Source organism: Pseudophryne corroboree, chromosome 12 (assembly GCF_028390025.1).
Source record: "Pseudophryne corroboree isolate aPseCor3 chromosome 12, aPseCor3.hap2, whole genome shotgun sequence".
In the NCBI taxonomy this organism is placed as follows: Eukaryota; Metazoa; Chordata; class Amphibia; order Anura; family Myobatrachidae; genus Pseudophryne; species Pseudophryne corroboree.
The window spans coordinates 39,337,835-39,362,121 of NC_086455.1; the positions used below are offsets into that span (position 1 = coordinate 39,337,835).

General features: G+C 44.4%; 1 protein-coding gene across 1 annotated transcript; it reads left to right on the forward strand.

Annotated features, from left to right (window-relative positions):
* Nucleotides 1–8,091: 8,091 nt before the first annotated feature.
* On the forward strand, nt 8,092–22,871 carry RHOV (ras homolog family member V). Its single transcript, XM_063947359.1, has 3 exons — nt 8,092–8,540; nt 17,349–17,407; nt 20,082–22,871. The coding sequence occupies exons 1-3, from the start codon at nt 8,315–8,317 to the stop codon at nt 20,520–20,522; spliced, it is 726 nt and encodes a 241-aa protein (XP_063803429.1). The 5' UTR covers nt 8,092–8,314; the 3' UTR covers nt 20,523–22,871.
* The last annotated feature ends 1,416 nt before the right edge of the window (nt 22,872–24,287 follow it).

The following is a 24,287-nucleotide window of genomic DNA, read 5'->3' on the forward strand; positions in this document are numbered from 1 at the left end:
GCTGCTAATATAGACTGGATGATAATGAGATGTAGTATGTATAAAGAAGAAAGAAAAAAAAACCACGGGTAGGTGGTATACAATTATGGATGGACTGCCGAGTGCCGACACAGAGGTAGCTACAGCCGTGGACTACCGTACTGTGTCTGCTGCTAATATAGACTCGTTGATAATGAGATGTAGTATGTATAAAGAAGAAAAAAAAAACACGGGTAGGTGGTATACAATTATGGACGGACTGCCGAGTGCCGACACAGAGGTAGCTACAGCAGTGGACTACCGTACTGTACTGTGTCTGCTGCTAATATAGACTGGATGATAATGAGATGTAGTATGTATAAAGAAGAAAGAAAAAAAAAACCACAGGTAGGTGGTATACAATTATGGATGGACTGCCGAGTGCCGACACAGAGGTAGCTACAGCCGTGAACTACCGTACTGTGTCTGCTGCTAATATAGACTGGATGATAATGAGATGTAGTATGTATAAAGAAGAAAGAAAAAAAAACCACGGGTAGGTGGTATACAATTATGGACGGACTGCCGAGTGCCGACACAGAGGTAGCTACAGCCGTGGACTACCGTACTGTACTGTGTCTGCTGCTAATATAGACTGGATGATAATGAGATGTAGTATGTATAAAGAAGAAAGAAAAAAAAACCACGGGTAGGTGGTATACAATTATGGATGGACTGCCGAGTGCCGACACAGAGGTAGCTACAGCCGTGGACTACCGTACTGTGTCTGCTGCTAATATAGACTGGATGATAATGAGATGTAGTATGTATAAAGAAGAAAGGAAAAAAAAACCACGGGTAGGTGGTATACAATTATGGACGGACTGCCGAGTGCCGACACAGAGGTAGCTACAGCCGTGGACTACCGTACTGTACTGTGTCTGCTGCTAATATAGACTGGATGATAATGAGATGTAGTATGTATAAAGAAGAAAGAAAAAAAAACCACGGGTAGGTGGTATACAATTATGGATGGACTGCCGAGTGCCGACACAGAGGTAGCTACAGCCGTGGACTACCGTACTGTACTGTGTCTGCTGCTAATATAGACTGGATGATAATGAGATGTAGTATGTATAAAGAAGAAAGAAAAAAAAACCACGGGTAGGTGGTATACAATTATGGATGGACTGCCGAGTGCCGACACAGAGGTAGCTACAGCCGTGGACTACCGTACTGTGTCTGCTGCTAATATAGACTCGTTGATAATGAGATGTAGTATGTATAAAGAAGAAAAAAAAAACACGGGTAGGTGGTATACAATTATGGACGGACTGCCGAGTGCCGACACAGAGGTAGCTACAGCAGTGGACTACCGTACTGTACTGTGTCTGCTGCTAATATAGACTGGATGATAATGAGATGTAGTATGTATAAAGAAGAAAGAAAAAAAAAACCACAGGTAGGTGGTATACAATTATGGATGGACTGCCGAGTGCCGACACAGAGGTAGCTACAGCCGTGAACTACCGTACTGTGTCTGCTGCGACTGGATGATAAATAATGATATAAAAAATATATATATATCACTACTGCAGCCGGACAGGTATATATTATATAATGACGGACCTGCTGGACACTGTCTGTCAGCAGAATGAGTTTTTTATTTTATAGAATAAAAAAACACCACACAAGTCACACGACGTGTGTTTAACTTTTACAGGCAGACATTCACAATACAATATAGTATACTATATACTGGTGGTCAGGTCACTGGTCAGTCACACTGGCAGTGGCACTCCTGCAGAAAAAAAGTGTGCACTGTTTAATTTTAATATGTACTCCTGGCTCCTGCTATAACCTAACTGCTCCCCAGTCTCCCCCACAATTAAGCTGTGTGAGCACAGTCAGATATTATACATAGATGATGCAGCAGCACACTGGGCTGAGCACAGATATGGTATGTGACTGAGTCACTGTATCGTTTTTTCAGGCAGAGAACGGATTATATTAAATAATATAAAACTGCACTGGTGGTCACTGGTCAGTCACTAGTATAACTAACTAATACTATCAGCAAAATTCTGCACTCTCTGTCTGAGTACTCCTCCTAAGCTCCAGTAAATGAAGTGTCACTGTCTCACTCTGTCACTAGTATAACTAACTAATACTATCAGCAAAATTCTGCACTCTCTGTCTGAGTACTCCTCCTAAGCTCCAGTAAATGAAGTGTCACTGTCTCACTCTCACTCTCCTATCTATTCTCTAAACGGAGAGGACGCCAGCCACGTCCTCTCCCTATGAATCTCAATGCACGTGTAAAATGGCGGCGACGCGCGGCTCCTTATATAGAATCCGAGTCTCGCGATAGAATCCGAGCCTCGCGAGAATCCGACAGCGTCATGATGACGTTCGGGCGCGCTCGGGTTAACCGAGCAAGGCGGGAAGATCCGAGTCGCTCGGATCCGTGTAAAAAAAGCTGAAGTTCGGGCGGGTTCGGATTCCGAGGAACCGAACCCGCTCATCTCTATTTTGTGGACGGAAGTGGGACACCTGTTTATCACCCAGCATGGGAATGGTGTAAGCCCCAATACTAATGATAACATCTGCGGCTTCACATTTAAGAACAGTGAGCGTAATTCATGTTTGTATGCAGATGTAAGTGCAATTGTCTGTGCTATGGAGCTGCTAACGGGGGTAATTCAGACCTGACGGCTGCTGTGCATTTTCTCACAGGCTGCGATCAGGTCTGACCTGTGCATGCACAGGCGCGACGGGGAGCGATGGTCAGCGACGCCGGGTCAGCGATGGGATGGTGCGAAAAATCCGAATGCAAAGGCGATCGCAAGGAGATTGACAGGAAGAGGGCGTTTGTGGGTGACAACTGACCGTTTTTAAGGAGTCTTCGGAAAAACGCAGGACGGACCAAGTGTTTGGAGGGAGTGTTTCTGACGTCAGCTCCGGCCCCGATCATCGCAGCGGCTAAGTACTGTAAGACCTGGGCTGAGCAGAAACTGCACTTATGTTTGTGCAGCTCTGCAACATATACGATCACACACCTGCATACAGCAAATACCCTCCCCCTGTAGGCGGCGACTATCTGATCATAGGGATGCAAAAAACGCACCCTAGTGATCAGGTCTGAATTACCCCCAATGTTAGCAAGTGAAGCTGCGACCCAGGTATTAAAAGAGATGTCAACCGGAGCCATCGCAAACTCATTGGTAATTGGGGGTCATTCTGACCCGTTTGTACGCTGCGTTTTAACGCAGCAGAACGAACAGGTCCCTGCTGTGCATGCGCCGGCGTCGTAGTGCGCCGGCGCATTCCAGACGGCCGAAGGCCGTAGCAGGGATGCGATTGCCTCTGCCTAATTGACAGGCAGAGGTGATCGCTGGGCGGGAGGGGGCGGAATGGCGGCGTTTGCCCGCCGTTTCGTGAGTTTGGTCCGGCCAACGCAGGCGTGGCCGGACCGAACGGGGGGGGGGGGGGGGGGCAGGCTGCAGCGGCTGTGTGACGTCATACGTAGCTGCTGCGGGCCGGGGAGCGATGAGTAGCTCCCGGCCAGCACGCTAAAGCTGGCCTTTGCACTTCTGTGAGGGGGGGCGGCAGTGACATGTGGGGCGGGATCAGGGGCGGATCCAGAAGAAAATGATAGGGGGGGCACCATGGATGGGGCAAGTACATTTGTGTGCGGCTTCGGTGCATGTGAGGTGCAGGGTGCAGTGTGCAGTTTGAGGGGGCAGCGTGTGAGGGTCAGGGTGCAGGGGGCAGTGTGTGAGGTGCTGGGTACAGGGGGCAGTGTGTGAGGGGCGGGGGGCAGCGTTTGAGGGGGCAGGGGGCAGTGTGTGAGGGGCAGGGGGCAGCGTTTGAGGGGGCAGGGGGCAGCGTGTGAGGGTGCAGGGGGTAGTGTGTGAGGTGCGGGGTACAGTGTGTGAGGAACAGGGGGCAGCGTGTGAGGGGCAGGGGGCAGCATGTGAGGGGTAGCGTGTGAGGGACAGGGTATAGGGGGCAGCGTGTGAGGGCAGGGTGCAGGGGGCAGCGTGTGGGGGGCAGGGTGTGAGGGGCAGGAGGCAGCGTGTGAGGGGCAGGGGGCAGTGTGTGAGGGGCAGTTGGCCCCCAGTAATAATGTCCCCCAGTAGTTTGCCCCCAGTAGATGCCCCCAGTAATTATGTCCTCCAGTAGTTTGCCCCCAGTAGTAATGCCCCCCAGGAGTTTGCCCCCAATAGATGACCCCCTCAGTAGTAATGCCCCCAGTAGATGCCCCCCAGTAATAATGCCCCCAGTAGTAATGCCCCCAGTAGATGCCACCAGTAATAATGTCCCCCAGTAGTTTGCCCCCAGTAGATGCCCCCCAGTAAAAATGTCCCCAGTAGCTGCCCCCAGTAGTAATGCCCCCCCAGGAGTTTGACCCCCAATAGATGACCCCCCAGTAGTAATGCCCCCCAGTAGTAAAACCCCCAGTAGATGCCACCAGAAATAATGTCCCCCAGTAGTAATGCCCCCAATAGATGACCCCCCCAGTAGTAATGCCCCCAGTAGATGCCTCCCAGTAATAATGCCCCAGTAGTTTGCCCCAGTAGTAATGCCCCCCCAGTAGTAATGCCCCTTGTTGATGCCCCCCCAGTAGTAAGCTCCCCCCGTAGTTTGCCCCCAGTAGATGCCCCCGCTGCACTAAGGAAGAAAAAAAACATCATACTTACCGAGCCCCGTTCCTGCTACCAGACCACGGCAGTCATCCTCTCTTGGCGTCCGCTCCTCAGCACTATGAGAGAGACGTCATGACTGTCGTCTCTCCCATAGCGCACGCCGCACAGTGACAGCGCCGGAAGCCGGAGCTCAGTACTGAGCTCCTGCCTCCGGCTTTCGGTGAGGAGAGACGGGCGCCCGCTGGTAACACAATCTCAGCGGGCGCCCATCATCTCCCTGTGCGGCGTCGGGCACACATAGGGTTGGGGCCACAAATGATGGGGGGGCACGGGCCCGAGTGCCCCCCCCCCTGGATCCGCCACTGGGCGGGATAGCCCTGTGCTGGGCGTCCCACCGCATGTCAGTGTGAATGATCGTAGCTGTGCTAAATTTAGCACAGCTACGATCATCTTGGAATGACCCCCATTGTGTACACATTTGCAGCCTATATGCAAAAAGGAGGAACATCAGGGCTAAGGGTTGGTCTATGGCTGCGCAGACTGGACATGGCAATAGTGATGCAGAAGCCATGTTTTTGCACATATGAGCTTGCTACCTACGGCACATACACACCCGAAAAATGATCATGACACGCCTGCGCTTTCCAACCAGTCCTTATAAACTCCCAATCAACACCTCCAAATGGTCACTTCCTGACGATCGCTGCTCCATGAAACCCTCAGTGCAGGCAGGATGGCAGCGGCACCTTGACACATGCGCATTGCGATCGCAGCACATGCGCAGTCTGCCGATATTCACTGCAGTGCATGATTATCGGCCATTGCGTACAAACATGAATTAGGCTCAGTGGGTGCGCAGTCGCAGAGATTTCTAGTATACACTGGCAGATTCCCACTTTACTGTAATGTAGTAAGCAGACATGCGCAATCAGAAGGAAAAGCGGCCTCGGATGCCTCTAGACTAGGGGTGGGCAAAATACGGCCCGCGGGCCGGATGCGGCCCGCAAACCGATCCTGCCCGGCCCACTGCCTCCCACCAGCAAGCAATGACAAGCAGCCCGACCAGCTGAGCTGCTTGTCATTGCTCTGCACTGCAGTACCTCCAAGCTGCCAGCGGCGCCTCTCTCCCCTGCTGCTGCGTTGTAGCAGCCTCCTCCTCCCGTCTCCAGACTCCCCAGTGACAACGGCTGTGTTCAGCAGAAAAGGGGGCGGGGCTACGTGTCGGTGAAGGGGCGGAGCTACACGGGCCCTCAGGGGGCGGAGCTACACGGGACAAGAGCCAGACTGCTGCAGATCCATCCTTCCTGCCACTGCCAGCCAGATCAGTAAGTTAATGGGAAAAGTGAGTGAGAGAAAGTGTGTGTGTGTGTGTGTGTGTGTGTGTGTGTGTGTGTGTGTGTGTGTGTGTGTGTGTGTGTGTGTGAGTGTGTGTGTGTATTTGTGTGTGCGGGCAGTGGCGTCAGACTGTTTTTAGGTTGGGGGGAGAGATCTTTAGCTCTCGCTGTACCAAACCCTCCTGTGTTCTGTCACTGTGTCACACCCCCCGTGTTCTGTCACTATGTCACACCCCCCGTGTTCTGTCACTGTGTCACCCCCCCCCGTGTTCTGTCACTGTCACCGTGTCACACCCCCCGTGTGCTGTCACCGTGTCCCCCCCCCCGTGTTCTGTCACTGTCACCCCCCGTGTTCTGTCACCGTGTCACCCCCCCCATGTTCTGTCACCGTGTCACCTCCACCGTGTTCTGTCACTGTGTCACCCCCACCGTGTTCTGTCACCGTGTCACCCCCCCATGTTGTGTCACACCCCCCGTGTTCGGTCACCGTGTCACCCAGAGGCGTCACCGGACCGCACTCTGTACTATTACACCCCCCCCCCCCCCCCCCGCGCTCAAGCCGTGTGGTGCCCAAAAAAGGTGTGTGACTTCATTTAAAAGGGGCGTGGCCTGGCGGGTCTTTTCTCTTTCGCTCCAGGGGCATGTCCAGCTTCCCCGAAGATGCTGGCTGCCCCTGGAGACTGGACTGTGTGTGTGCCGACACTTATCTGTGACCCCTCGTGTTCTGTCACTGTGTCACACTCCCCGTGTCCTATCACTGTGTCACACCTTTCCAGAGGGGCCATAAAACACTGGATTTGCTTGCTGCGCAATAATTATCCTAAATAAAATGTTAATGTGTAAAAGGGGACTCTACCTTCCGTACTGTGTAAAAGGGAGCTCTACCTGCTGTAATGTGTGTAAGTGGCGCAATTTGAATAATGGAGACTATTGTGCAGCCTAATACGAATCTGTATTATTTTTTGTCCACACTCCTTCCACATGAAGCCACGTCCCTATATTTTTGGCAAGTGGGGGGAGCTGCTATTTTGTGTGTGGTCCTCGGATACTGACAGGAAATGTCAAGTGGCCCCTAAGCTGAAATAATTGCCCACCCCTGCTATAGACTCTGAGCTGGATTTGCAGAAGGAACACTTTATAATTCCCTGTCATTAATGCTGTTCAACAATACCTCTGCCCAGGGGCGTTTCCAGAGAGGAGGAGGTGCAGGCTCTGGCTGGGCCCCTCCTCTCTAGCCGCCAGCGCTGTGTAGACTCTGGGCACTAGGGGACCCTAGCGCTGTCCCAGAGTCTACAGCGCATGCTCAGATCTCCGGTAAAATGGCGCGGTGGCCATTTTCCCAGTGATTTACCTACTGCGCATGTGCGTAACACTGGGAAAATAGCGCCGTGCCATTTTCCTAGTAATTTTGGCAGCACTGCTGCTGCGCCGCTGGGACTCCGGAGGGTAAGTATATCTATAAATGGGCGCAGGGTGTGCGGTGAGCGCCCCCTTGGACCCCCGGGGGCCTGTGTGCACCGCACACACTGCACCCATTATAAAAACGCCAGTGCCTCTGCTGGGCTGGTCTTCACTTTGCCGGCTGTCAGGATCCTGGCGCACAGTATACCGGCGCCGGAATCCCGACACCTGGCATACCGTCACTTTTTCTCCCTCTTGGGGGTCCACGACCCCCCTGGAGGGAGAATAGATAGCGTGCCCGCAGCGTGGCGAGCTCAGCAAGCCCGCAAGGGGCTCATTTGCGCTCGCCCAGCTGTCGGTATGCCGGCGGTCGGGATTCCAGCACCGGTATGCTGATCGCCGGGAGCCCGGCCGCCGGCATACCCTACTACACCCCTCTGCTGTGCTGAATCCTAATTATTTGATCATCTGTAGTGTTACACATTAAGATAAAATCGCTGCAACAAATTAAACAGCCTATTTAACAGGAAAGAAATCGTAAATTAAAAAATAAAAGCGTCAGTAAAATGTGGACCCGGTCCTGCTGTTTCTGCATACAGCACTGCACAGTAACTCTTAACAAAAATCAAGGGAGTTTGAAACTGACACCCTGACTTATTAAGCACAATGTATTCCACCACTAGCGTGTGTCTGTGAGGAAGTAGGCTCCAATTACCATGCTGGGAGGGAAGGTATAAGTAAGGCTGCCTGTGTGCCTCACACCAGAGGGAGAGGAGGCCATGACACAGTCACACCTGGCTTGAATAAGAGAGTGTGTAAAACCTTTGAAAGGGAGGCACTGGAAATGCACTAAAGATGTGATTAAGTTCATCTGAGGAAATAGTAGCATTGAGTGGCTCATGAAAAGGAGCAGAGTGGATTTCTCTTCCAGGTTGTGACTGAAGATCCTGCACTGGATCCTGGATCTTTATTATGCCACCACAAGTGATGCTGGATTGTTCTGAGGTGAAGCGGTTGAGTCCAGAGTTGTCGGGGTCCCTCAGGAGACGAAATTCTTCCAGACCCAGCAGTCAGGAACTTGGTATAAAATGTGTCCTTGTGGGTGATGGCGCAGTGGGCAAGACCAGTCTGGTGGTCAGCTACACTATAAATGGCTACCCGACCGAATATCAGCCAACTGCCCTAGACACGTATTCTGGTGAGTTATCCGAACTGTCATTTGTGTTAAAGCATTTATTATATTTAAATCCTATCCGTGATTATAGTCTAGTTCTATTGCTCCATCGAGAAAAAATATAGGATATTTACACAGTGATAAAGCTGACCACAGAACTTCCTTGTACTGTATCTACAAAAGCTTGCCTGGTAAGTACTTATATAGCACATACTGTACATAAATTGCTGCATACTATAAAAGTTATAATAGTGTGAGTATGCACTAGCTCACAATCTACAGGCTATATGCATTGTATTGCACTAGTGTATGAGTGTGTGTGTGTGTGTGTGTGTGTGTGTGTGTGTGTATATATATATATATATATATATATATATATGTGTGTGTGTGTGTGTGTGTGTGTGTGTGTGTGTGTGTGTGTGTGTGTGTGTGTGTGTGTATACATAATATTGCCTGTGTGGATCAGGGATTCCGGCGACTATTTCCCCGCATCAGCATTGTGACGTCTGGGAACCTGACTAGCGGTAGTGTGTGTATGTGTATGTGTGTGTGTGTATGTATATGTGTATATATATATATATATATATATATATATATATATATATATATATTCCCCAATTCTGGCACTCCACGGGTTCAACTGATTGCGCCAGGTGCCCTCCACACTACAGCCTGCTCAGATCCGAATGGCGGCACTCCAGTTCTTTATGAAAAAACAACTCAGACACCGCTCATTAGGCAATGTTTCAGCGCCTCCATAGCGCTTTTATCAAGCCTCCGGCTTGATAAACGTTGCCTGATAAGCCGTGTCGGAGTTGTTTCTTCATAATGAACAGGAGTGCCGCCATTGAGGCATATTTATATACTTTTTTTTTTTTTTTTTTTAATAGGTTAGAACCTTAGCAGTATGGCAGTAAATACTACTAAATAACCATTGGTTTATCTGAACTCGCTGTAAGTGTTTGGTCCTTTTTCTTACAATTTAGTGACAAAATGAGGAGGTGACTGTTTTTGGGATCATGACACTTTCTGAACAAAACCTACCACTAACTCCTTCCTGCCAGGACAATTGTTGTGTATTCTCACCAGTTGTCCCCTGCTGGGATGTCATAGTTCACACGTTCCTGCTGCTACAAAGTTGCAGTGTTATAGCCAATCTTTATAATCAAGGTCCCAGCAACTTTGTCTATGGCTTTCAGAAAAAACATAAATTGTCAATGTAATGCAGATGCATTGGATGTTGTAAGTTGGAATGTGCCTAATATAATGCAGTCTTAATGTAAATTGTATTCACTTGTATACATTCAATGGAGGCAATTTCAGTTGTTATGCAGTCGTGCCTAAATAGCCCAGGTTTAGATGTCTAAACCATTGGATGTGACAGGGAAAATGTGCCAGACTTTGCTGCGAGGGCGAGCAGAAGTAATGGGTGCACGTGATATTCATGACCACACCGAGCAAACATTTAATTGCTCCATTTGGGTGCAGGGTGCCCTCCCCCCAAAAAAATGTAATTCCCCACCCCAATGTTCATGGGCGGTATTCAAATGTCTCACTCCCACACCCATTTGCGCCCTCTGGTAGCTATTCAATTGCTCTGCAACGGGGTAAAATCATCATTTCCGCTCACTACCCCCTGGGGCTGGCGATCTGCATGCATAAAAAGTAACCAGTTTGGGCAGCCAAATGGGACTTTTCGCAATTGCGCCCATTACTTGAGTCGGATTTAGCCACTTTACGTAACTAAACCTACTAGACTACTATGGGTGCGATCAGCGCAATAACTTGGGTCAATTGAATACTGTCACTTTAGATGGGAGATCGGGCGTGATATATCAATTGAATACCGCCACATGCGTCCATTAGTAGTTCCCATTTATAATATTGGGGACTGTGGTCTACAGTGCTAATTAGACTTCTTCAGGGGATTTCTGTAAAATCTCCTGCAAAAAGCTGTTACATAGTGGAAATACAGAATATTATGCAGAAACTCTGCATAATCTTATGACAAATCGACTAAATAGGCCCTTAAATGTCTGTCAAAAATCTTAAACACAGGTAGAACCTTAAAATCGTGTAACATTCATAAACTAATGTTTAAATATTTCTACACCGTAGTAATAAGAGATCTTGACACAATCTAATTTTGTGGTACTTTTTGCGGTCATCCCCTGTAAGCAGACATTTCAGGCCCCCACCCAAATGGAGAACAACCGTTATTCTGCATAGGACGCACAATGTGCAAAAGTCTTGTGTAGTTCACAATTTTCAGTCACACAAACTCACACGTATATGTATTATTGCATAGGTATTACATATGTCTATATGTGACTGACATAAACACAGTGTCAGTGATTTCTAGGGGGAGCAGCTGGGATAGAGATGTGTATACTGACAGATTCCTTTTTTAGTTTTTTACTTAAATACTGCTTACTGATTACAATTGGTTTATTAAGGTGGTTATGACACTGCGTGTACAAAACATTTAGTTAAATATATTTATTTATCTGGGTATTTCCACTGTCTGGATCTTGGCAGGATCCCGTCTGGGGTACATTAATCAAATGTTGGCACAGCTACAATTTTAAAATATCCATCGGTTATCCGCTTTGTATATCACTCACTGCACTTCCTATACTTCCCATCAAATGACTTCCCCCTTCCATCCTTTCTCAGCTGCATTACTAGTTTAAATGTCTGTTTGGATTTAAAATGTATACACTATATAGATATAATAACCACGCTACAGGGTTAATACAGAAAACAAACACAGCATCTCATGCATTCAGTTTGCTGGTATCGGTTGACAAAAGCGTTTCCGGTTAAACAGGTTCCCCTCCTATCTACTAAGGTTATGGTTTGATTTTCCCAGGAGTTAACAAGCTTCAGAAGTGACTGAACACACCCCTGTATTGTCTGATTTCTCTTCACTTTGCAAGTTTGCATGTGATGCTCTGCTTATGGGAAACTTATCAGAACGTGTCATTGTAAATCTATCCCGTATGTAAATGACTGAGGATTTCACTTTCCTTGTCAATGGGCAAATTGGATAGATCAGAGCTGTCTGACCTAATGACCCAATTACCTGGGGCTCAGGGGGGGTCTTTTTGGCTGTGACGAACACTTGTAAACAGCATTTATCATTTTTCTAGCTGGTACCTGATTGCTGGCAGGGCTTACCTCTGGTGATAATGGCGCTTATAATGGCAGTAACTGCTTGCGAAACAGGGTGAAGTAGAACGTCCACAATATCTGCCGGTTTTCTCCAGTGACACGGCTTTTCGCTATTTAATAAATAAAACCCACAGGGGACTATAATAGTCCACATTTTGAATAAAGGTGTGATGAGAGGACTAAATTTGCAAGCCAAAATATCCGCTATGGTCCCTCATACATATATTCAGGGAATGCTTAATATTTGTCGCTAGCCCTCCAAAAAGGGTGTACTGGGGGGGATATCCTGAAAATAGTATTTGATGAATATGCCTCATAAGGGCATTGGGCCCTAGACCTGATAATTAAACTTTGATATTGCCGCTTATCACGGTAACATGAAATTAAGGATCCCGCAAATATTAAGAAATGGGTGTGGTATGGAAGGTAGACTAGTAACTAGGTCGACAGTGTCTAGGTCGACCACTATTGGTCGACAGGGTCTCTAGGCCGACAGGGTCTTTAAGTCGACATGGTCTAGTTCGACAGGTCAAAAGGTCGACATGTTTTTTTTATGGGGTTTTTTTTTTTTTTTTTTAGCTTTCTTTGTAGAGTGACCGGGAACCCCAATTAGTGCAGAGTGTCATCTCGCATGGCTCGCTTCGCTCGCCATGCTTCGGGCAAGGTTCCTCACTCAGCTACCGCTTCGCTCGGCACAGATTACCGTTCCAATCGTAGTCCACATGGATCGTTGAGTATGAAAAGGTTAAAAAAAAAAGAGAAAAATTGTGAAACTCATGTCGACCTAGTTACTGTCAACCTAGAGACCGGATCCCTTAAGAAATAGTCCCCGTAGCTTTACTTAGACACAGTCAGCCATGTTTTACTTTTACTGATTCTGAATGTATGGTTGAGTATGGGATCCCGACGGTCAGCATACCGACGCTGGTATTCTGGATGCCAGAGTGCCGGCAGGGGGGCAAGCGCAACTAAGCCCCTTGCGGGTTTGCTGTGCTTGCCACAGGTTCTATTTCCACTATATGGGTGTCGTGGACTGGTCCTCGGGCTCCTGCTGGGATCATGGCATCAGTAAGATGACCGCCGGGATAGAGACTGCATCCCGAATGGATGGCTGCATTTCTGTGTAAGTACAATTGTGCTGTGACAGTCCCATCTGATCCTTTTTACTCCAGTTAGAAACAAAACAATGTGACTTGTATCCAAACATTATCTTATCTTCAGCAATAAAATAACACATTAGAACTGAAAGGTCAAATTATACTGTGAAACCAGCTTTACGTTTATATAAATTGACAAATAAAATGTAACCTGTTAGTAGGTCATATTCATTATGAGGATTGCCTCATAATACTGCAATATGGTTAGAATATGTGTGTAATTGACTTATTCCCATTATGTCACAATATGCAAATAGCGATCAAGATAAAAGTGCTGTTGCCTAACAAACCATGGAAAACATCCCACTTTCCCGCACAGTAGGGGTTATGTATCCCAGCAGGAGGCTGCAGTATCATCTCTTGTGAAACCTAGTTATAGGTGTTGCAGGTGATGTATTTATATTGGGCATTAGGAAAATAGACTAAAATCAGCTTTATACTTATGTTCATAATGACTATATGATCGCTTTGATGATCCACCTCCTTTGACTGACAAGAAAATAATTTACAAGGCGGCTGGTGTAATGTTTGGTAAATATAGAATAAAATGCTCAGCCGCTGTCAATCTGGTTGACTAAGTGGAGCACAGGTGCCAAGTAATGCAGTAAACAGAAATACAGTAGTTTTACTTGTGTGTGTGTGTGTGTGTGTGTGTGTGTGTATATGTGTATATATATATATATGTGTGTGTGTGTGTATATATATATATATATATATATATATATATATATATATATATATATATATATATATATATATATATATATATATATATATATATATATATATATAATAAAATCTAGCCCTTGTGGCGCCCCGGGCAAGAATAGGGGCGTGCCTTCATACAGGGGCGTGGTCAGTTGTGTCCCTATTTGTGCTCCCTGTAGAGTAGCGCCGCTTAAAAAAATAAATAATAATAATAATTTATACTTACTATCCCCGCTCCTGATTCCCGAGTCGACCGCTGCTGACCTCCGCCGCTCCTCTCCTCGGATCTATGGGAGAGACGTCATGACGTCTCTCCCATAGTGCAGCATAGACACTAGAGGTCAATTATGACCCCTAGCGTCTATGTGCCAGTCCCACAATGCTGTGCGGTGCGCGATGACGTCATCGCGCACAGCAAAGGTCCTCTACACGAAGGGAACCTAGACAGGTAGCGTCTACCCGTCTAGTTTCCTTTCACAGCGACGTACAGCATCGGGGGCACTGACAAACAGTAGCGGATCTTGCCATGGCGCCGGCGCCTTCCGGAAGGCGGCGCCCTGGGCAAAAATCCTGTGTGCCCGTAGCAAGATCCGCTACTGAGATATATATATATATATATATATATATATATATATCTGTTCTACCCGTTCTTCGCACGGGAGTGTCTAAATTTTACAGTTGTAAATATAAGTGTTAAAAATTTGGTAAATCTATAGAGATGTCAATTTGAGACGCCTTAATGTATGTAAATATTAATCCACGGTTCTTGGCGTTATACGAGGAGCACCCGTAGCAGATAATGACAGGATTATCTTTGTAGTTTATTAAATTCTACACACTGGAGGTGCAATCCAAATTTTGATCAGATTGTCCATTTGGGCGTTATCGTTCACCCAACGCAAGCCACGCATCGGTAATGACGTGCTTTGTTTTTTGGGGTTTTTTGTCACAGTTTTATCTTAACTGTAGCTTGACAATTGTGACCATCTGGCTAAGTTTCTATAATTACAGGCTGTACAAAGAAATAATGCTTATTAAAACACAGCCACATTCTATTGTTGTTCAGCTTGCTTACCTGTTGTCTAACGTCCGAGACTATTTGAATTTCAGATTTTATTTCAGTTTCAAATGCGTTTTCCTTTGCAGATCTTCACAGTGGGGAGTTTAGTTGTTTTTAGTTTCTTTTAATTCAGTTTCGCTTTGTATTTTTGTTTGGCTTTCCCGTGTGATCAAGTGTATTCAGGCCTTAATGCCGTCTTTTGTTTCTTTTTTTCCTTTTTATGTTAATATGCTTACTTTCTGTAAAACTATAAAGCAATTGTTTGCTAGAGAAACTACCTACCCGTATAATGGTCGGCACACTTGGAGGCAGGGGCTGGCTGGTAACTTTCATCCTGGGGGGCAGACGCAGGCAAGAGAAGCAGCTTTACACAGGGAATGCAATGCAAAAATGGCCCTAGAACACTTAAATTGCTGTGTCCCAGGGAGCAGATGGCACACCGCACAACCTGCATCCATATATTATACTAACCCCTCCGGAGACCCGCGATGGCGGCCCTGAACTGCGGACAGAAATCACTTGCGAAATCCCTGCCGTGGCCATTTCCGAGTGATTTGCGCATATGCACTGGAGATGTCCCCGGGAACAAGGTGCGGGCGCCATGTTCCCGGAGACCTGCGCATGTGCAGTAGACTCTGGCATTTTGCCAGAGTCTGCTGCTACCAGAGAGGAGGGGGCCTCCGATGGAGGCTGCATGCGGGTACCCTCCTCTCTTAAATCGCCCCTGTACCCAAGCCATGACTCCTTTTTGGGGTTCAGGTGAATATCCTGGCACTTTGGTGATATTTTTTTTTTCTCACCTCGGCAGCAGCCACATTGTTCTGGCAAGGGATTCAGGCATGTGCACCATGAGATATGATCCAGAAACCTCTCTGGCTTTACAGGTCCCTCATTGAATGGTTTGGGGCAATGCCAATTGAAGATGCTTCTGCAGCTTCATAAATACATTAGACTCCGCTGTCTTCATAGCTGGCTATGGGATGTGGTAATGACTTAATAAAGGCCTGCAAAAGACATCAGCAATTTCTGGGTCATCTCTTAAACAGGAGGAGACAACGATAACCCCTTTCTCTAGCAGTAAAGTTGGAGGAAGGGGCTATCACTGCTTCATAAATAGAACCCTAAGTGTAATCCCTTCTAGAAATGAAAAGGTAAAGTTACGGTTGGAACACTACATGGTATCATTTGAGGGTATGGTCTGGTGGTGTCTCTAAAGCAGACATGCATCTGAAGAGGTCCCCAATCTTTTAAGATGTACAGTAGTAGGACCTATCTATTCACCTAGGTAGCAGAAAAGGTAGTTCTCTTATAGAATTGGGTCAAATAGGCGCTTTTCTGGGGACTTCCTGTAAATTGGGGAGTCTGCCAGGCGTTCCGGGAGATTGGGCAAGTATGACCCACTGCGATACAGGTTGGTACTTTTCAGGCCGCACTGTTACCAATAATGTGCAGCCACAATGCTTATATGCTTTCTGTCTAGTTATGTATTCCATAATCTCTCATGGGTGGGGGAGCTACAACACACATACCTGTGAAGATGTATGCTGTGACTCCCCCACCCAAGGAATACAGTCATATGTTACATGTGAGAGGAGCATGCAACATGTGACTGTCATGTGCTTTCTCCAGTAGCAATATATAGCTTGTCACATGTATACATACAGTGGCTTTCTGTAAGAAGTTATGATTTCATCGTGATGGCCCCAAAATGGACATACATTATAAAGTGAACTATTTTAATAATTCTATTTTATATTCTTTGGTCATTTTTAGCCTAACTGCACAATAAGCAGGCAATTACTTAAAATGTTCTGGCCATTTGATCATACATTTTGTGTCTACATTAAGACCAAGGTGCTACTCTGATTTTGAATCCACGGTTATTCCTTTGTGAGCGAACAAAATGAGCAAATTAACATGCAATCATTGTATGCTAGTTTTGGAATTGAAATAAAATGTGGCACAGTTGGTGGAGTGGCTAGCATTGCTGCCTCAGTACTAAGGTCATGAGTTCAATTCCTGACCAAGGCATTATTTGTGCTCTGTTTGCTTGGATACTGCAGGTACTGGTGCTACCCATCCACACTCCAATAACATATTGCTAGGTTAATTGGGTTCTGAGAAAAATGTAATCCTTGTGTGTATGAGTCCATGTGATAAGGAATATAAAGTGTAAGTGCCACTTGGCTGGTACCAGTGGCAAATTTCCCATTAGGCACACGAGGCACGTGCCTAGGGGCGCCACTTGTTCAGGGGCAGCACTTGGATGCTTGTGTTGGTAAAGTCAGCACAAAAAGTGCCAGTAACTGCAAAATATTTCCACTGTACTATACCATATGCCATCTTGAATGGAGTGTAAACTGGTAGGACATGTACATAATGCCCATGTCAGCTGTTCTACTTGGTAAATATGTATAGATAAATTTTAAAAAAAGTCACAGTGGCTTTTTTATTATTAGAGAGGCAGGGGCGGCCATCACTGTTGTGCCTAGGGGTGCCCTTACCCCTAAATCCTCCCTTGTCTGGTATTGGTGTAAATGACGTAAATATATTCTCTGTAAACCACTGAGTAATGTGTGCGCTATATGAATAAATATGCCATGTGAAAAGTTGAGGCACCTCTCAACTAATTTTAATGTTCTATAATTAATCTTTGCAATGAAGAAAATGTAACCTTTAAGTTGTGTGAGGAAAAGCCCTAAACTTAACATACATTTTTTTATTGTCTTTCAGTTCAAGTATTGGTGGACGGGGCACCTGTACGAATTCAGCTTTATGATGCAGCTGGACAGGTATGCAAAAAAACTTCCTCTTGCTCCGTACTGTGCTGCAGCCAGGTCTAAAAATATAGATGCGCTATTTTAGATCAGGCTTGTTTAGTATTTGACTAGGAAATCTTGATACGTCACAGGACCTTGAACACTCCAAACAACAAATGTGAAGACTGACAAACTCATATTTTCACATACAGTCCTGTACATACACTTTCCACCTGATGCCCACACCACTCGGCTGGCTCTAAACAAAGAAGAGTCTCAGGTCCGTAGTCAATACCCAGCAGATGAGCGGTCGTTATGTTCAGCTGCGCTTATCCCAGAGCTTTACGTTACTGAATCATTAATTATCTGAAAACTATGCAGTGTTGGCGAGTGCCATTTCTGCTATTGGAATTGATCTCAAGGGTCCTACACCAGCTGAAAGACTTACCACACCAAGGTGTTGGATAAAACAAATTACTGCACAAAGCTGAAGAAATAATTTGTAGAAACAAAGTGCTTGATGTTCTAACTCAAAGGAAAATTTGTATTACCCTTTGATACCATATGTGAATGGCAAAACTTGCACACTACTGAAAATGTTTGGCCCAGATGTATCAAGCCTTGAAGAGTGATAAATTTGCACGTTGATAAAGTACCAACAAGTCAGCTCCTACCAGTAATTAAAATGTCACAATTTTTTTTTTTTAGTTTTAATAAGTTTTAAATGGGCTCTGATTTAAGTAGCACCAGAGTAAAAAGCTTTCTGGTGGACCAACTTGTGAGTGTGAAGTGTAATAGGCGGTGGTTCCCTGTGTGCCAGAGAGCATAAAACTGAGAACTGAGTGACTGTTAAATTGCTCTTTAGAGGCTGGAAATTGGCCACAATATGGTCTGTTCTCACCCTTCTATGGTTTTTTTTTTTTTTTTTTTTTTAGTCTAATCCAGACCTACCAGTGTGTTCTAATATTCACAGCAGCCTAAATATTGTAATTACCATAGAGCCAGCCAAATCTCAAATGCAAAAGCTATTTGGTGGTTAGTTGAATAGTATACTCCTTTAAATATTACCCCAGTATTGCAGGAATGAAATCCTTATTCTACCATTCTAATTACAGTCCCACAATGTTAGCGTATGCTTTTATGACTTGTGTTAATCGTGTATTACATAGTGATGTTTAATTGTACAGAATGTATGTTATATATTTAACCCCAAAAAATATAATATTTATAATGAAGTACAAAGAACTTTTTTTATTTATTTATTTTTTATTTATTAATGTTGGCATTGCCAAGAGGTTGGTGTCAGGAGATGAAAATGAGGCCAAAACCACAAAAATTGCTGTTTTCAAAGTGTTGGCTGAATTCCCTTATGTACCAAGGTCTGGAATGTGATACATTCCAGAGCTTGAATCCAGTGGGCAACACCATCTATAGATTGCAATCGCCATCTGTAGATGACATTGTCTAATAAAACCAATGGACCCTCTTAGCATTGTGCACAGAAAGGTATCCAATCTGTTCTCTCCCAGTGTCACTGCAGTGCACACCCCACCCAACATGTGCCAAGGACTCCCGGGTCATAAATCTGGAAGTCATTGTATTGCAAAGGATGGCTCTTACCAAGAGAGCTATCCTTTGCAATTGTCTAGGTACATACCGGGGTTATACCCCTTTTACACCACCAGCTAGTAACACTGGTTATTGCACATGAGCGCACATAACCCGTGTTGCTGGCTGGTGTAAAAGGGTCGAGTTGGAATAGTCTGGGTCGAGTGACCCGGTATTCCAACTCGGGAAGTTTGCGCGGTTGAACACATGTTCAACCCGGCAAACTATGCAGTGTAAACAGTAGCCGGGTCGATGCGACCCGGCTTCCCGTTTACACTCTATGTGCGGGCAGATCTCCAAGCGCCGCCCCCATCGCGTCACCGGCAACATCACCAACCCGGCAATATGCTAAATGGGAGCTGACGCGGGTCGCAGCCAGGCAGCTCCCGTGTCAGGGCTCCCGTCTGCGACCCGCTATAGTTGGTGTAAAAGCGGTATTATTAATGTTGGTCTGTACCCAATAAGTGGTGGAATGTATCACATTCTAAATGACCGATCATTCATAGGCTTGATTGAAACAGTGTCACAAGTGATCAAACTAAACAGGTAATCTCTAAACCGTGCCTTGTACTTGATTGCCCCTTTAAAAAAAAATGTCAGAATTCCCGCACGGCTGCCAAACTCGTACTTCATTACATCCCGGCCCAAAGCTTGATTGCATAATTGCATATGAATTACCATCTAATATATGCTAGAACATCTATTTAGCTTAGTGGGTCTGCTAAACAGAACATGTTTACATAACTGTCATGGTTTTTTTTTCTTTTCTGTTGACTAGCTTTGATGTGTGCACATGGATTTAAGATTTCTATAATCTAACAAGCTGCAAATAATATTACAGTATTAAATAAGGGATATTTTATTTTTAAAAAGTCTTTGTATTAAAGACTTTGTAAAAATAAAATATCCCTTTTTTAAAAAAGTCTATTAAACTAAAAGGCCTTTTCTTTCCTTCATCAGTCAGTGGTAAAGAAAAGAGCAAGTTCTACCTGTATAGCTTTTTTTACCTTAAAATTGTTTTTAAACAATGAGATAATCGCACTACGCGTTTTACAGGAAGCTGAGATACAAATCTGTCTGTTTTTATTTCCTTGGACAGGAAGACTTTGACCGCCTCCGATCACTGTGTTATCCTGAAACAGATGTCTTCCTGGTGTGCTTCAGTGTGGTCAAGCCAAGCTCCTTCCAAAATGTCACTGAGAAATGGATCCCTGAAATCCGCACCCACTGTCCTCATACACCAGTGGTACTGGTGGGAACTCAGACAGATCTTAGAGACGATGTTAATGTACTCATCGACCTGAGCCGCTACAAAGGCAGACCGGTCAGTGAGCCCCAAGCACAGGCCGTGGCACAGAAAATCAGAGCTCAGACCTATGTAGAGTGCTCTGCATTGACTCAGAAAAACCTCAAAGAGGTATTTGACACGGCCATTCTCAGTGCTATTGAGCATAAGGCACGATTGGAAAAAAAACTCAGTTCAAAGGGCTTTAAAAGACTTTCCAAATGCCGGTGGAAGAAATATTTCTGCTTTGTTTGAACCTGTTCTGCCAGCACTTGTCAAACTGAGCACTCCACTTTGAGTTGGCCTGAGAAGATGGGGACTTGCCCTCATGGCCTGCAGACTTCTTGGTGATTGATTGTAAGGTTTTAGCTGGTTTTTCAAGTGGACTTACTGTTTGACATTTGATATCTTAGAGGACTTTAAAGGATTAACCCCCTCAATCATCTCTGACCATCAATGCATTTTAGCAGGACATTTTATATATTTGAGGGAAAGAGTTCAGTAACCAGTTAAGGTCCTTGTGATAAATAATGGGTATAACACTAAGGTCTAATAGACCTCCTCAATGTACTGTGAACATTTAACACATATTTTGTAATATGGGTAAATCTATCCCTTGTTTGAAATGTAAAACTTCTCTTCTGCAATATATTGAATGGTTTGACTACAATTGCTGCTATAGTATGATCTACAGAATAGCTATAACTAAAATTTGACAAAGTGGAAAATTAATTTTTAGAAATTACCATAGAATACTTTCAATACATCAAATATTTACAATATTTCTTATAGTTTGCTATGGGAACATCTCCACTTCTACAAACCCACACTTTACTAAATATACCCCCTGTAGTCTTTGATGTGCTTAAATAGTGGCCTTCACACACTAGCAAATCTGTTTTAGCTGATAAGATTATGGCTGCCCCTGTACTTCATTGTTAAGCACTTTTTAACCACTCAAATTGAGACTAATTTATATCTTAAACCATTTAGGCCGGGATTCAATTACCTGTGGTAAGTTACGACAGGTGAAAAAGGGAGATAGCCTTGAGCTTTAACGCCCTAGACCAATGGTGACTCCAGAGGTGGGGCTGCAGCACAGTCCAAAATTGAAATAGCAGAGCCACACCAACTGCCACACCACATGCTGCCAAACATCGCCAGTCAGGACTGTGTGGCAGTTGGTGTGGCTCCCTTATTTGAATTTTGGACTGTTCTGCAGCCCCACGTCCGGAGCCGCCACTGCCTGGGACTATCCAATTTCACTCCTTTCTTCTCCTGATTATCTTGATAACACCCATTAACGTAGTGTTAATGGGCGTTCACATGGGTTAACAGACATATACACAAGATTCATATGTTAATAGGGTAGCGGCACCCATTAACCCGGTAGTTATCAAGGATTTTTTTCTCATACAGAGGTGTCCCTCCATAAAAGTCACTGTTATAATTTAATAAATGAAAATATGAATTGGTGATCTTGTAGCTTTAAACCATATTACCACCCAATTACTAAAATGTAGTCACCTGCTCCTTTCCCCTCTGACCATTCTTGCAATGGCTTCTTTTTTTTTTTTCTAAAACAAGGGCAATATAATATTGTTGGGTTGGGGCACCAATCAGAAGCTGGGATCTGTAACTGGCCTTCTGATTGGTTTTCACAATCGCACACCCTTCAGCCATTTTTAAAATGGTGAATTCAGGTTTTGCCAGTTCTGTAGTAAAGTAATAAAGTGGTTGCTGGAATAATGACTTTATGGAGCAACCCCAGGGTTCCAGGGATGATGAGGAGCTGGTGAGTCAAGTTTAGCAGTTAATTTAGTTAAAATGTTTTAAAAATACTAAAAGAAGCAGAGACACTTTGTTTTACTGTTTGGAAAGGCAAGTAAACGTGCATGATATAAAGAGAGGTTTAGGTAAGTAAATCACGAGGAAAATGGGAAGTCTGGTAGAAGGAAAGGAGAATGCATATTTTCTATTCATTAACAGTTACAGTATGTGAGAAAAAAAGATTAAAGAAAGTGAAAGTACAAAGTAAACTGTAGTTGGCTTACTTGGTCTAATCATTGTTAGAATATAGGTGGACATATTGACTTCTGGATTTAAGTTTTGAATTGTATTGGGTAATTAGAAATGAACATAAAATTTACTGAGATAAAAAGTAATTAGATATATAATATAAATATATAACATTTGGACTTATTCCAGAGTCCTGATGTACCCATCGGGAAAATTGATAAATTAGGTAAGGCCTTCAAAGGTAAAAATAAAAGCCTGTAATGGTTTAACAAATCGGCTGATCTAGCACACTAATCTCAATAAATACTCAAACTTACTTTTCTGGTTCTGCAATATCCTCTGGCATTCAATGGTCTCTGCAATATTTACTTCTTAAACTGGAAGGTTGAAAGACTTGCCACCCCTACAAACACAGCTTGAACACACACCTGGTTAAGTAAATACTGAAATAATATCCAAGGAATAAAACTAGTTTGCTGATCGTTTTCCTGTGTATATATTTGTATAAATATAACTGTTCAAAGCACTGGCTGAACAAGAAATATATTGTAAAAAAATTGTAAATAAAATCTTTTTCTACTATAACTATTTACTGTTGTATGGACTTCGTAGAAGATATTAGACTCAAAAACTAGACCTAAAACTGTTTGCATAGGAATTGAATAATGTGTTTACTACGTTTATGCCTAGCAATTACTCGCCACCCCTTTTAGTCCTTATTGAGTTTCTTCCTTTTGTGCAAGCCCAGTCCTACAATGGCTGATAAGTTCAAAACTAAAAGGGGCCATCCTGTTTGCCAAATGAAGACATCCATGGCACTATCTATCTTCTTATAGAGGACTAGCCGATAGCGTTCTACCAAAGTAAATGCATGTCAAGATGGCAACTGTCACTTATTAGTTTCACCGATTTTTGTACAAACCAATATTACGATCTATAAGACATTGGCAATTGTTGCATTTTTGATAGCTCAGAAAATATTAGAATGGAGGTGAAGTGACGGATAACCCTTGCACCATCTGTGGTAAGAGAACACCTTTAAAGAAGTTCAGAAACTTGGGCTTTATTTCGAACTATATTAAATTAGTTTCTATCATGCATTTGGCTGCTCTAGACCACATTGGTTTGCTCACATCCTATGTTGTCCTTCATCAACTATTGCCAAGATTCTAAATTTTATTTAGGAGTTTAATGTCTAGCTGAAAAAAATCGTCTGCCAGTTAAACTACTGGGAGTTATAAGGCCATGGGCCAAAAAGAGTGAGAGTTTCAGAAAGTGAGGGATTTGGTAAGGTTTTTCAGGTTTTTTTTAAAGTGGCAATCATTTACTCTGCAAAACCAGGTTGATCTTACTGTGTAAATGATTGCCACTTTAAAAAAAAAAAAAAAAAATATGCAAAACCTTACCAAATCTTTCACATTTTGAAACTCTCACTCTATTACATTTGGCCCCAGATCTGCTACTGTCTGGAGCTAAGAATATGTATAGCCACATTATATACAGATACAATTCAACAAACAAGGGTGAACATCCGAATTTTCATATTGCCACTCTTCATTGGCTAGAAGCTATGACTGAAAAATGACCACAACCACTACTTTTTTTATTTTTTTTTATTTGGACGTCTTAAACTCTGCTCTTAACACCTTTTACATTTAATAGCTACTTCCATCATACAATATGAACAGTGAATGGTTTCCACCCTGTTCATGGTACAGTAACAAGGTAGGGGCAGGTTTAACAACAAGTGATATTCTTAACACTAATTATGATTGTTAAATGGTACTCCAGCCAATCAGATCCTGTCATTTTTCAAACGCATGACAGGAGCTGATTGGCTGGAGCCCCATTTAACATTTGTGACGTCTGATGAGAAGAATATCACTCATTGTTAAATCTGTCCCATAGTTTTCAAAGAGTGGTTGGGTCGGGCCAGTTAAGGGAATTCAGAGTTACCCAAAACTGCAGTCAGTGGAGGGTGAAGAGCTTCCCAAACAAACC

Bases quoted from the DNA above. Each gene is read 5' to 3' on its own strand.
- RHOV (XM_063947359.1), top strand. From the start codon at position 8,315: ATGCCACCACAAGTGATGCTGGATTGTTCTGAGGTGAAGCGGTTGAGT. The intron at 8,541-17,348 runs GTGAGTTATCCG...ATTGTCTTTCAG, and splicing joins TGCCCTAGACACGTATTCTG to TTCAAGTATTGGTGGACGGG. The intron at 17,408-20,081 runs GTATGCAAAAAA...TTCCTTGGACAG, and splicing joins TTTATGATGCAGCTGGACAG to GAAGACTTTGACCGCCTCCG.